The 15,133-nt window shown below is 38.5% G+C and overlaps 1 protein-coding gene across 1 annotated transcript; it reads left to right on the top strand.

Annotated features, from left to right (window-relative positions):
* Positions 1-4,448: 4,448 nt before the first annotated feature.
* Positions 4,449-15,027, top strand: LOC134800030 (apolipoprotein D-like). The gene is made up of 6 exons (XM_063772465.1): positions 4,449-4,695; positions 10,031-10,185; positions 10,875-10,942; positions 11,081-11,232; positions 11,689-11,866; positions 13,169-15,027. Exons 1-6 carry the CDS (start codon positions 4,579-4,581, stop codon positions 13,300-13,302), a joined length of 804 nt encoding a protein of 267 aa, XP_063628535.1. The 5' UTR covers positions 4,449-4,578; the 3' UTR covers positions 13,303-15,027.
* The last annotated feature ends 106 nt before the right edge of the window (positions 15,028-15,133 follow it).

Here is a 15,133-nt window from a genome sequence, read left to right as displayed (position 1 = left end):
GTATGAAACTTGACCAATGATTTATTTTAAATTAAGTAAGTAGGCTACCGAATGTGTGCGTCAACCAAACATCTATTGTAATAATTGTTTGTTCATAATAATGATGACTTATGAACTTACTGTTTATTATAATGTGACAAAAGGAAAACAAACAATTAAATATTTAATGTTCTAAATCAAACTTTAATTGAATGTTTAATTGATTCGATACTTAGAAACAGATGTGGTGACAGTTATAAAACGTATTGACTCAGATGATTTGTAATCATGCATGTTTTGGATGTAGATACAGTAACTGTGGCCCTGATTAGCCTGTCTTTAAATTTGAACTTATGGGATTAAAATGATAAATCTCATATTTTGTTAGATTTCTATTTTTAATCAAAATCTATTGACTTTCTTGAAGTAATGTAACGTAATGGGTAGGGTAACAGCTTGTTAAATTCCACATATTTTCATTTTGCCTCAATGCCTGGCCTTTAGTACCAGGTGCATAGATTTCAAATTTTTTTTTTCTTAACATGGCGGTCCCCGGAAGTAAAATGATCTGGACATGAAAATGATGGGATCTGAAACATAAATAACATAATACAAATCACCTGCATATTGAAGTCGATGTGGAGGCCATTGCCTAGCACGTCTTTCTACGTTTCTACTGATATTATCCTTCTCCCGAACACTTCCTTCTATATTGCTACTCAGAGACCTAGTACTATTATTTATTCTGTGCTCAGAGAGACAGGGTAACAAACATACCTTTCTCGGCACCGCTCAACACCCTCAGCAGAAAGTGTCCTGAAAACTGATAGATGTTATAAGTATAACCCCATAAAGAGAGCACCGGACGTAATTGTCTTGTTAATCTAACACAAAGTCAACATATCCATTGTATGGACGTAAACTGATGCTCTACATACGCAAATGTGTCATATAAGAACAAACAGAATAAGAGGAAACAGCAAAACATATTATCCTACACTGTAAACAGGTAGAAGTATATATACAGGATAACCAATACCTAGGGACTCCGTGCACACTGAAGGAGGCAGTTAGCAACCTGAAGACACTCCTAGGTTTCATGGAGGAGCTGGGGTGGCTAGAGTAGTGCTACCTCGTTTTCACACAAAATAGGCACAATGGTTGTCGACTTGCGGAAAATGCCCAGTATTTTAACTAACTAACAAATGTGTCATACGTGATATATTTCACATTTGTGCAGATAATACGTTAGGAAGTGATGCAATAAGCTTGAAATGTATCAGGTATTGTTGTCATTCATTTACTTGTTTACCTTTAGGGATAGGGTCCGTCCACCAATCACAATGATCGGAGTTACAATAGACTCAATTATTGCCCTACATTAGGGCCTAATTTTCTGACATTGATATGACGAGGCTTGACACTTTGACATGTAATTTCACCGCGTTAGGTATTGGGTAAACTTCATTCGTAAATAAATAATTGTATGCTAAGCGTAACCATCTGCTGTACGAAAGTCTCAATGGAAAATTCTAGTGCCCCGGGCGACATACGAACCCGCGACTTTGGGATACCAGCCGGTCACTCTCCCAACTGAGCTACCAAGACTGGGAGACCAGCCCGGACCGGGGTCACAAGTTCGAGTCTCTCCCGGGGTCACAAGTTCGAGTCTAGCCAGTGGCAGTGAATTTCGGTCCTGCAGCATAATTTCGAAACAAGATTTTTTTTAATCAGTACCAACAAAATGCGGTCCGCTTGGTTCTGTCGTTACGTGGTCGTTATTGTTATGAGCTCAATAGCTGGTTAGGTTAGATAAGAGAACATTGTCTGCTATCTTTTGGTAAACAATCTTTGCAGATAAGCAATAGGTGGGCCAACATTGATCGCAGATCTCTACAATCCTTGTGGTCCAACAAAAATAATCGAGTAATGTTGCATTTCTCTGTTAAGAATAAATTGCAAAGCCCATTTTACCTCAGGCCCGTTTACCTTTACATAAATTGTGAGTAATAAGTTTAGCAGTTGGTCACATTGTTACAGTGTTTACGTTACGGGCGACAAACAAATAAGCCTACTAATGTTCTAAGAAACTCACATTCATGCTATTGACCGTTTAATTTAATTAAAACAGATCAACAAACACCTAGGAAACAACTAAAATAAAAACAATTTTCCAGAACTAGTTTAGCACATTCGTGGTTTTGCACGCACTCCAGTGTTGCCAGGGCTCTGGAGTCATAAGTTACGTTTCGTTTCCCTAAAAGTCACGTTTTTGCTGCTCAAGTCACATTTTTATATTATTGTATTGTATGGGTAGGTAAATCGATTTTGTTAGAAGAAATTCAGAAAATAATATATTTCACAAAAAATCTACTAACCTTTTATGATGTTTCCTCAAAAGGAAAAAACGGAACCCTTATAGGATCACTCGTGCGTCTGTCTGTCTGTCCGTCTGTCACAGCCTATTTTTACGGAAACTACTGGACCAATTAAGTTGAAATTTAGTACAAATTGGTGGAAATTAGTGACCCAAAGACGGACATGTAAGTCATGTAACGTAAACAAATGAATTTTAAGCATGGGGGCTACTTTTGGGGGCTCAATGAGAAAGTTAAAAAATTAAGATTTTCAATAACCCAAGCAAATTAGAAAAATCTGCGGAAATAATTCGTGTAATAGTTTTGAAAATTGCTTACAGGTATACCTTGTGGTGTCCAGATAAACATACTAAAAGTCCTCGAGGGTAGGGGGTGTGCTGAGAGTGCAGGGAGGGTTAAAGGTACCTTTTTTCTTCTTTTTGCTCATATCTCGAATATATGTACAAATAGCATTATAATTACTTCGGACAAAAATTTTATCATACAACAATTTCCTACAAATTTGGTTATGTTTATTTTTACTTTACGATCAATACTTTAGGAGCTTCAGGCTGTTAAAGTTAAATTAGAGCTAAAAAAAAACCGGCTTAGAGCATGTCGGACCATGCTCAGTGTAGAGTTCCGTAGTTACCCGTCTGTCAAAATAGACTATTCGCAAAAACTCTAAAACAGCTATACCGATTAGGTTCGCTATATTTTTCCTTGAAAGTCTTTACTAAGCTATGTTTTTATGATTTTTTTCATATTTTTTGGACCCATGGTTCAAAAGTTAGGGAAACTAAAGGGGAAAACACAACTTTTTTGCTTTCAGATTATTTCCGAAAATATTAAGTTGATCAAAAAATGGTTCTTGAAGACCCGTATCCGTTTTAAAAGACCTATCTAACGACATCCCGCACTATAGGGTGGAAGCGAAAAAAAATTCATCCCCACTTTAATGTAGGGCAGCCACCATAAAAAAATATATTTTTCTAGTTTCTATTATTAAATTTGGCTTGAATATATAAATTTGTTACACTGACAAAGTCGTAAAATATAAACTAGAAAAAATATTTTTTTAGGGTAACTCCCATACATTAAGTGGGGATGATTTTTTTTCTCGCTTTAACCCTATAGTGTGGGGTGTCTTGGATAGGTCTTTTAAAATGAATAAGGGTCTTTAAGGACCATTTTTGATCAACTTAATATTTTCAGAAATAATCGATCTGAAAGAAAAAAAGTTGTGTTTTCCACTTTAGTTCCCCTAGCATTTTAACCATGGCTCCAAAAAATATTTAAAAAATTGTGAAAGTAAAACTTAGTAAAAACTTTCAAGGAAAAATATAGCGAACCTAATCGGTTTAGCAGTTTTTGAGTTTTTGCAAATAGTCTATTTTGACGGACGGGTAACTACGGAACCCTACACTGAGCATTGCCGGCATGCTCTTGGCCGGTTTTTTTTTAATATTATATGAGCAGGTCGATTAGCTTGCTTATCCTAAACAATTTTTTTTTATTTATGATGAACAATTACGCAAAAAACGACGTTTTCTTAAACCGTCTATTTTTTATCTCTTATTTAACTTTAACAGCCTGTAGCTCCTAAAGTATTGATCACAGAGTAAAAATGAACATAACCAAATTTGTAGAAATTATTGTGATAAAACTTTTGTCTGAAGTAATTACAAATGCTATTCGTACAGATATTCAAGATATGAGGTTAAAAGAAATGAATCATACACAAAAAAAAAACTACTACTATCAAACTAAATGACACCGTCATGTCAAGGTAACAAGTCTCATCTTGCCACGACTATTATAATAAACATAATGGTGGATGTAACGTCAAGGTGTCAGTGCAAGTGTCAACTTGGGTGCGTTCACCGCGTTCCTAAATAATATAAATTGCAGAACTAAACTTGTCCAAAATTCGACTAGCTTAAAAGTCACAAAAATTGCCTCAAGATCGTAAGTCACGCACATGTCACACGAGAAGGCCAAAAGTCACGAAAAATGTGACTTTTGTGACCATCTGGCAACACTGACGCACTCTGAGGTCGGTTTAAATGACCGTAGAGCGACCGATCCAGTCAGTCAGTTGCGCTGGCTCGCGGTCGTCGTATTTTTCGAACGTTCTGAATTCGAATTTCGAAGACATTACGCGGTCTTCTTCGGCTGTGATCGTCGTATGTTTTAGAACGTTTTTAATTTGAATTTCGAAGACGTTTGACCGGTTGTAAGAATGAAGATGTATTGGGGATTGTTGGTGGTGGCTCTGTGTGGTGGTGCGGCGGCTCATACGATGCACTTGGGGAAATGTCCCGTCGTCGAGCCTATGCCAGGATTTGAAATGAACAAGGTCAGTTAAGTACCTAGTAGCTAAGTAAAACATAAGTTTATGCATAGTTTATGTAAACTTTTGTGCTAAAAATGATAAGACATATTTATAGAAGGTAAATAAAACATGGATGACTTACAATTGTTACTTAGGGGTCATCCATTAATTACGTCACACGTTTAGGGGGAGGGAGGGGGTCCAGAAAATGTGACATATTGTGACATGGGGGAGGGGGGAGACACAAACTTTGTGACGTCACTTTAACTTCATCAGTAACCGAATTTTTTTTTTGATTATTTTATTCGCTGTACATTTAAATAACAAGTTTTTAAAACGATAATCGTTTTTATTCTTTTAATTTTCTTTCCTAAGCAGTTTTGGGTCATAAAATTACTAATATTTATATCGTCAAAAATATTTTGATAAAATATTAATAATACTTAGGTACTTACTTAATTCGATTTGGCGATTTCGTAGAAAAAATGTGACGTCACACTAGGGGGGAGGGGTTTGCCAAATGTGACCAAATGTGACAAGGGGGGGGGGGAGGGGTCAAAAAACCTAGAAATTCGTGTGACGTAATTAATGGATGACCCCATTATGCTGATTTTAATAACTATGTGTTAAAACGATAGTTACTTAACCCTGTGCTTTGTTCATTAAAGAGAATATAATACCTATATAACTCAATTAACTGGTGTATTCTACATATGTATAAGTGAATAAAATTTTATGATAAACTGCCGCTCTGCACCGTTAAAATAAACTGGGTACTTAGGTATATTTACCTTTACCTACTTATTCTTAGAAATCGAGAACAACAAACCTACCTACTTTATCAGAGAGTGAATGTCAATGACACGGTAAATATACCAATCTACAAAAGTCAATAGGTATCTATTGTGTGGTAAATGTAAAACACTAACAAAAAACTTTAACTGGGTTATACACAATTTATAAGTTTTATAACAAATACGTTCGCGCCTTTCCTGTAGACATTGCAAAGCTAATTTTTACGCGGCACCTTTACAAGTGGGAATTAATTTTTTTTTCAAATAAGAAAAACGGGATATCTATTAAGTATGTACCAGAGTCGTTAACTTTTCATTTATTGTATTGTCCACAGAAGTAGCCTTTTTCTAAAATGTGTTTGACCGAACTATTGGGTCACAGTTCACAGAACTTCACGAGAATCGGTTAAAACGTGCAGGGCTATAACCGCGAAAATCGAAGTTCGCAAATTGCGGGCATTTTTCTCTGTCACTCTAATTACGCCTTCATTGGAGTAAAAGAGAAAGATCCCCGCAATTTGCGAAATTCGGTTTTCGCGGTAGCCCCTCAGGAGAACAACCGGACATTCGAAAGCATTAGTTTTCAAGCTGATAACGGAGTTCTTCCCTCCGCTCGGTCAATTAAAAATAAAAATGGTTGTCGTAAAGTCGGTTTACGGACGATAATTTTGCGTGATAACGTCATAAGAAAATGTGGGCGTAACGTTACCATGGAGATCTGTCCACAACGTGACACTTTTTCGTGCATGCTACCGGTGTTCATCGATTTATAAGACGTTATCACGTCAATAAAAAACTCCCTTTAGGTCAGGATCGAGTCTGCAAACCAAGCCTCGCATGCGGCTTTGCGGCTCTTTAACTCGTCACCCATTAATACTTCATTTAAGGATTTTAAGGTACCTATAACGACCACTCAAAATAACATTCATAATTCTAATGAAGATTACTCTTCAAAAGTTTATCGACCCGACATTAAATATCGAAATTAGTAAAGCATCTAAAAACAAATTCGATGGTGAAAGTCTTTTAAGACAGTCGTCATTATTTTATCTTCGAGTAGGTAGTCAACTGGTTAGTACTTTATCTTCACTTAACAGTTTCCAAGAACGTTAAAGTTATTTAAGACGAAGTTAACGGCACCGATGTGAGTCATCCTTTATCTGGACCAAAGTGACACTGAGGTCAAGTTTGCTTTGTGTGTTATCATTTATCATTATAGACGTCTCTATCTGTCGATTCATCTTTTATTCAGAACAGTTTGAATTTAGACGTGTCTTATTGATCGGGTGCATAAAGAATGCATTGTCTGAGCTAAAATAACATACATTTCTAAGCTCTTATACGAGCTTAGATAATAACGTGGGTCATGTCATCATGTCACATGAGGTAGGTTCACTTTATTCCGTTTTCAACTTGTTTTGAAAAACGTGGAAATAGAGCAAAACCTATTTTTGACTCAAAAACTATAATTTACCCAATTACCCGCAAACGGACTACTAGGCGTCGCTCGTCTTTCCCCTAACCCTCACTCTCATGTAGATCGTTTCGTAAATATTCGAACTGTTTCAACCTCGGGTTTCAACCGCACCCTGTTACAACGTATCCAGCCTCCCCAACGTGTTCAGTTCAGCTTCGTATAATGTCACAAGTTTTCCTCGCGGGCTGTTTAAAGAACAATACAATAACAAACGATCGCTGATATCTTTAACCTTTGACTCAAGTAGTTTCCAAGATGTAGTTTATCTATGAATGGAAAACGATAATAATATTATTTTATCAGCAAACTACTAGTTACTCGGTGGAACAAAAACATCAGAAGGAAAAAAATTACAAGTTTGCGCATCAGGATAGATCTACTTGTCAAAAATGAGTATATTTGGCATTCATGGCGCAGATAATCGTACGAGGACGTTTCTTTTATTTTTTGCCATTTTATAGGTATATTGTGACCTTTTTTGCCACTTTTGTGTTATTTCTAGCCAAGATCGCGAGCCCTTTTCATCCTTATAAGAGAAAAAAAAGTATCTTAATATTTCCATACATTTTTCAAACTTTCCTTTTTGTTATCGCCATACTAAGTGTATGGGGAAATGGTAACACAATAGGAAAAAAACTCTGGGACATTTTTTTATCCCATTAGGATCGAAAGAGCTCGTGATTCTGAGTAGAAATAACACAAAAGTGGCAAAAAAAGGTAACAATAAATAAAAATGGCAAAAAATAAAAGAATAGCTCACCAAATTTCGTTTTTATCGTTCACTGACCTTCTTGTGTATGTAAGTATGTCATAGATACTTTTTGCATATCGTCAATATTAGCTGATATTAGTAATATTAGTTGATGACTCATTCTTGGTTAAGTACATACATATTTCTGAGTAGGTATGCTTGTCATCGCACTTATCTCTATAAAAAGAGCATACTGCCATCTTAAAGGCCGGCAACGCACTTACAACCCTTCTGGTGTTGGGGGTGTCCATGGGCGGCGGTAATCGCTTACCATCAGGTAATGCGTCTGTCGTTTGCGTCCTATATCATAAAATAAAATGCTTCGACGGTGGAAAACAGGGGCACGGCCTGCATGATGGTAACACCACAGCTACACGTAGGTCTTATGTGCATAAGACGAAGCAACGAAGAGAAGCATTCCTGTTATAACAGTTAGGTACATAAACTTTATTGCACAAAAGCGAACTTAAGGCCATAAAAGGCATTCATTACCATTTAACCAGTCTCTATCAGTCAATTAGTATAACTTGGTTTAACTTTGTATACACATATATATATATATATATATATATATATATATATATACACTTTTTCCTATTTTTTAACTTTTTGGTGAGGGAAAATTTAATTCTCAACAATGATGGTCGCCCTACAGGACCTAATTAATAAACATAAAACCTCTTTAACCGTAATGACATTTTGACTACGAAGAAAATAAACTGTCAAACTTGAGTGAGATACGAGTTTTCAAAAGTAACCAGACCGAGATGACAGTAATGACATTCAATTTGACACAGAATATCGGTAGTTTAGTATTCTAATTTTAGGGTGACCATGCATGTCGTAAAAAAATTAATAACTTTTTTTTTCAACACGACTAGAAAATTAACGTTAACCTCACTAATACTGATACGAAAGTGTTGCTTATAATCTACGAAATGTGCAGTATAAGTCCTGCTCACGTCTCCTGAATCACCCTGTATATATAACTATAGTTCCTCATAATAGCCAACACCATATTGCTAATAATACCTATAAGCAGCATAGACTTATAAGTATATTTACTTCGTAAAGACGGTCAGACTACGAAGTGGGCCAGTTCGTTGGTGCGCAAATGGCGTTGAGTGCACATTTTCGTTTGTGCGCATATTCGCTCGGCATTATAAGAGGCGATTGTGCGGCACTTACACACTACACCAGCGGTCGGCAACAAGCGGCTCTCACTTGCGGCCCGCGAGGCCCCCTGGCTATTTTGTATGTAGGTAATATTGTCAAAAAACAATGTCTGATAAAGTCACACATATTAACAAAAGTGCGGCCCGCGTAATCTTCCTTAACTATCTACTATGTGGCCCTTGGCTGCTAAACGTTTGCCGACCGCCTGCACTACACAATCGAAATCAAAGTCATTTTTCTCTTCGAAATATCATTGTCATTCATTTCCTTTCCTCGCCACATTGGCGTTCGTGTGTGTTATAACTTGCTCGTAATGAATACAAACAGCAACACTCCTAACTGTACATCGGTGGACCTTATTATAAAAGGCATAAGGTCCACCGATGTACAGTTAACAGTGTGGGCGATGGTACAGTCGACGTCAAAGATATGTTTACACTTTTGCACGTTGCCTTTGTAATAAGGCGAAAAATGTAAACATATCTTTGACGTCGACTGTACCATTGTTTCATTCGCAAAGCGCATTGTTTGTGTTTGAACCAATGTTATTTAGGATCAAATTTAATAGAGTCAGACCGAGAAAAGTCTGCAGCGATTTTGATAGCCCACGCAGTGCAAGTGTTATGTACACGTCATAATAACATAGAAGTTTGACGTTTTAAATGACACTTGCACTGCGAGGGCTATCAAAATCGCTGCAAACTTTTCTCGGTCTGACTCTAGAGCTCAGACTCCTTTAAACATTAAAAAGACACGTTCATAAAGACACGGTCGTCTCTTTATTAACGTGTCTTTTTAATGTTTAGGTAGTTGTTTTATCCGAAAACATCAGGATTGGATTTTTGCTAAGGGTAAGCAACTATCAATGGGTCAAGCTTCGACTTACTAATAATAAGGTCTCCACGGTAATAGGTATAGGTTACCTACACGAGTACACTACCTAATATCTCAGAGGAAATCCCATCCCTTTATTATATAATCTATATACCTACTCAACATAATTTGAAAAATACTTACCTGTATGTACATATTTTACTGGAACTTGGACCATAGTTATTAGTTGCGGACTAAAAAGTTACCTGATTTTACGGTATGCTTGTTTGCCATCAACGTAGAAAAAATCCGCGAAAAAGACAGAAAATGACTTGTCTCTCGTTTCAGCTCCTCGGTGTGTGGTACGTCATCCAGAAGACCTCGACCGGCTCGAGCTGCATCACATACAATTTCACCAGGACCTCGGAGCCTGGCACTTACGAGATCGAGCAGGTCTCGCAGCATCTCGTGCTGGGGCTGACGCCGTTGAAGCATGACTACAGGTTAGTTTTAGTCCTGACTCCATCACATTATATTACTATGCCGCTTTCCCAAAAGAAGCTGACTTAGGTATTAACATTGACAGTGACAGAACTGCCCAACACACAAACTAATAGAGTTAGACCAAGAAAAGCCTGCAGCGATTTTGATAGCCCACACAGTGCAAGTGTTATTTTAAACGTCAAACTTCTATGAAATAGTGACGTGTAAATAACACTTGCACTGCGTGGGCTATCAAAATCGCTGCAGACTTGCCTTGGTTTGACTCTACTTTATTTGACACAAAACAACTATGGCCTATAAAAAGTTAATATAGGGAAGGTTTTAGGAGATAGCGCTAAAGAAGATACGCTTTGCACATAAATTTTCGTATATTGACCCGACTAATACTGTTACTAGTAGTCTGTTCGGAAAGAGAAGGGTCGTGGAATGTATTGGGCTCCATACATTCCACGACTCTTCTCTTTCCGCACAGACGCGCATATTCGCACAGTGACAAGACAACCGGCATCATGGGCGGGACAGTATTTTTATTATGTTTTATTTCCAAGCCACCTCCTTCCCGCCATTAACCAACCATTAACACACCGCCGTATTCCACTGCATAGCCCCGGTCTTTCCTACAATAGATGTTGCATTGCTGCAAATACCCAGGGAAAACGAACTAACGAGATATAATAATTATTTTCAGATACACTGGCGTGCTCACCGTGCCCGACCCTGCGGTGCCAGCGCGGATGAAAGTGCGCTTCCCTCTCAGTAAGTGCTGTGTTGTTTGTATTGATTATATCACTAAGAAGTTTTTGCAAGAATTTCATTTTTTGTACAAGCTTTTCTCGCTGACTGCAGGTACTTTTCTCAACTCAGTTTCAGCAATTAACTTAATATTGTTTGCAGGCGTGGCCGGCTCCGCGAGCTACGTGGTTCTCGCGACGGACTACGATACGTACGCCGCCATATTCACATGCCAGAGCATATTGTTCGGCCACCGACGGTCCGCCACCATCCTCTCGCGCACCAAGGAGCTGGACAGGATCTACGTTGATAAGGTTAGTGTAATGTTATACCTATACTCCTATACCCATTACATGTGTTACCAACGTACAACTGGACCAAATCATCCGTCATAGCCTCCAAAATGACCCAGATAATCTCCAAAAGTAACTCACCACGTTATATGCGAGTTTGATAACGACTAGAATTTGAACACTTCCCTTCGTATCTATTCTCGCCCTCAGGGGTGGCATTAGGCGTAGGCGACGTCGTGGGTCACCGCCTACACGGTCTCGCGGTCCGAGGTCCGAGTGGCCTCGCGCGAGTGGTTTATTCATAATTCGGCCACCAGAGGGCCTCGCAAAATGTACCTTTCCCACCTTAAATTTTGGTCTCGCGCCGCCACTGCTCACCATTGACCTAATAGTCTAACTTCGACAATTAAATATCACAAATACAATCTCAAGGCGCAGCCGATAAACCATTTCTTAAATAATTTACCTTGTCCACAGTTGCGCACCAAACTGTCCTCTTTCAACGTGAGTCCGTACGACCTGTCCATCATCTCGCAGTCCAACTGCCCGAAGCACGTCAACGGGACGACGGAAGGCGTCAACATCAACATCGAGCCTGACACGTTCTCGTCGCATAACATCGGAGAAGCTGTGCGGAAGACCGGCGGCGTCATAGGTAACATATAACCCTTGTTAGTCACCATCACCTTGAAGAAGAACTGCCCGAAGCACGTCAACGGGACGACGAAAGGCGTCAACATCAACATCGAGCCTGACACGTTCGTTCGTTTAAAATAAAGGGTTATATCTTACTCTCATCTAGCATAAGCCCAGAAAATATCAACGGTGCGACTGTAGGCGTCATTAAGATCAAATGTGACACGTTCTCATCTTACGTTGGCGAGGCAGTGCGAAAGACCGGCGGAATCATAGGTAAAATATCTCTTGTCACCTTGTCAGTCACCATCATCTTGAAAGCAAAATGAACTGAACTGAGTTATATCTTACCATCATCTTGCAAAACTGACCGAAATTTATCAACGGTGTGATTGAAGGCGTCAACATCAAACCTGAAACCTGACAGGCACCAGTAGGTAGTAGTAGGTACCTACTTACAACCTAAAACAGCCGAGTCTGTTTCTAAGAAATAATAGCCTACCACCTAAGCTTAACGTGATAATCATATTTAAGTAGGTAACCCACTCTTTTGGTGTGATCCATTTCCGTCAAGCTGTATTAAATACAATAGGAGTCTACATCTGTTCTTTGTCTAAATGTTCACCTTGAAAGCTCATTCGATTTTAAACTCTATTGCCCTAACAAGATGTATGATTCCTAGTAGATACTGGTAAACCAGTTTCACCAGACACTACCGCAATAACCAATTCAATCCTCTTGCGCTTTGTCTCATGTGCTCAGACTTATTTACATTGTGAATCACACCGTACCAAATGCATGGACACTTTACTATTGTGACTCGTCACGCACGAAACTACAAATCTAAGCGTGATTTAAAGTATTTCCGGCTTTGTACAATCTTCATTTCCATATTTGGTAGATAATTAATGATGTTCAGCAGTCCTATTATGGATGGCTTGATCCACGTGACAAAATATCCTTCACTTTTTAACAGAGCGCGATTGAAAGTGACGGATACGGATACCATTTTATCACGCTGTCAGGTAGAAAAGAACAACCATCATATCCGTACGGCAGTCTAGTCTATAGCGTAACATCCGACATAGGTTCCATTAAATTAAATTCAGTAGCCTTAGGGCAGCACACCAAATGCTACGACAAGTATGTTGTTTTGCGATGCTTCATTCTAAAGCATAAGTACTTAAATACTTACCTAGATTTATTAGCATGGTAATACATAATATAAGACTTGCTGTCAGAGTCGCTCTACCTGAGTCCAGTGATCCTAGAAAATAAAGGTCAGACTTCCTCATCCTTAAGATATTTTTTACCGTTTCAGCCGACGGCGTAGAATACGTAGTGGAAGCCGGCAAGAAGGTGTACCACAAGGTGGCGAGCAGCAAGGAGGATTTGACCGAGCCACCCGCCGGCGGCGCGAGGAATTATGACGCCGACGCCGAGTGGATGCCATGAAGACACAAGTTACTAATAAGCAACAAAAAGTTTCTAAATTTTAGAATCTTAAATATAGTTGGTCAAGCAGATCTTGTCAGTAGAAAAAGGCGGCAAATTTGAAAAATGTAAGCGCGAAGGGATATCGTCTCATAGAAAATTTGAATTTCGCGCCTTTTTCTACTGACAAGATTTGTTTGACCGTCTATAAATGACGTTCTAAAATTTAAAAAAAAAAAAAAACAGTTGGAAAATTTTTATAAAACTTCTATTTTCAAATGTCTGTTACTGGGGCAATCCAGAAAAGGGTAGCGTAGTCAGCAGCAGAAGTTGCTTAAGCGGGCAAGGTGTTCAAAATGATCTTTCCGCGACTTTATTATTAAGTGAATAAGAGCGTGTCAAGGTAATTTTGAACACCTCGCCCGCTTAGCAACTTCTGCTACTGACTACCTATTTTTACGTATTGGTACCAACGTGACGCTTTTTTTAAAGCTTCTGATATGTCTACGAACCCTGTTAAGAAAACCGAGCATGTGTCATACATAGTTTTAACTAAATACTCAATATTTTAATTTTTAAGCCATTCAGATGTGCCTCATACATTGTACCTATACCTATCCTCCTAAGGCTATATACCTACTTCTTCAGTTCAATGAAATTTCAATCATACTCAATTAGAACAGAGTCGCTTTTGCATTGTTTCGTTCAATTTTCAAACAAGGCAAAATCAACTCCTTTTCTTACACTGTAGGTTCAAATTTCAGTGGCAAATTTTGGAGTTTCAATTTGTATGCGCCTTAGGAGAATATTTAAATGAACATAAGGTGAATGTGGAGAAGACCGGCACAGTCGCTCAGAGTCAGAAAGGAAGAGCTTCACTCTTGCTCTACCGACCTTCCGTAAGTGGAGGATGTGTACAAACGCAAGAGGACTATTAAAATAGGTTTTATATAGTATTTATAATTTTATACCTTTTGTCTATTCGTCACTTTATTATATTGTTTTTAGTTGTCAGTAAATGCTTGACCGGCCCCAATTTCACATCGGTGACAGGTGCGACGAATTGTAAAATCACTGTTGCTGACGTCACAGGCATCCATGGGCTACGATTACCACTTACCATCGGGCGGGCCGTACTCCTGTTTGCCACCATCATTGTATTATTTAAAAAAACTTTATTATATCGGATAAAAACAGATATTTCTCCTGCGAGGTTTCTGACAATTGTCAAAGATTTAGAAGAATTGTAGGTAATTCTTGACAGGTAATGAGTTATATGTCGGAATTTCGTGACAATTGTAGTGTTTCTTGTGACAATTGTCAGAAACCTCGCAGGAGAAATATCTGTTTTTATCCGATATAATAAAGTTTTTTTTAATAATACAATGATGGTGGCAAACAGGAATACGGCCCGCCCGATGGTAAGCGGTAACCGTAGCCCATGGATGCCTGTGACGTCAGCAACAGTGATTTTACAATTCGTCGCACCTGTCACGTTGGTGAAACAGGGGCCTGAATGCCGGCTTTTTCGTTTCTCTCTCCGCATATTAGCTATGGAATGGTTAATGTCCTCAATTCATTGTAGACGGTCTTCGCCACATTGGCCTTACTGTTGTTTACCTTACGGTACTGAGACCAAAGAACCACGTGGGAAATAAGCAGTATCAAGAATATCACAGAATACATATTTAACTAGTGACATTATTTTTATACTATTTTTTGTGAAGAATAAAGAGTGAAATGTAATTGGCGTTTTTTTCAGTGTGAGATAGAAGTATAGAACTGTTTCAGTCGGATAGAGTAATCGTCTCGTATAGTCGCCATCAGATATATCGGAGCGGCCGAGTTGCTC

Source organism: Cydia splendana, chromosome 19 (genome assembly GCF_910591565.1).
Source record: "Cydia splendana chromosome 19, ilCydSple1.2, whole genome shotgun sequence".
Classification (NCBI taxonomy): Eukaryota; Metazoa; Arthropoda; class Insecta; order Lepidoptera; family Tortricidae; genus Cydia; species Cydia splendana.
The sequence above is the reverse complement of the archived record's forward strand: the minus strand, read 5'-3'. Positions and strand labels throughout refer to the sequence as shown.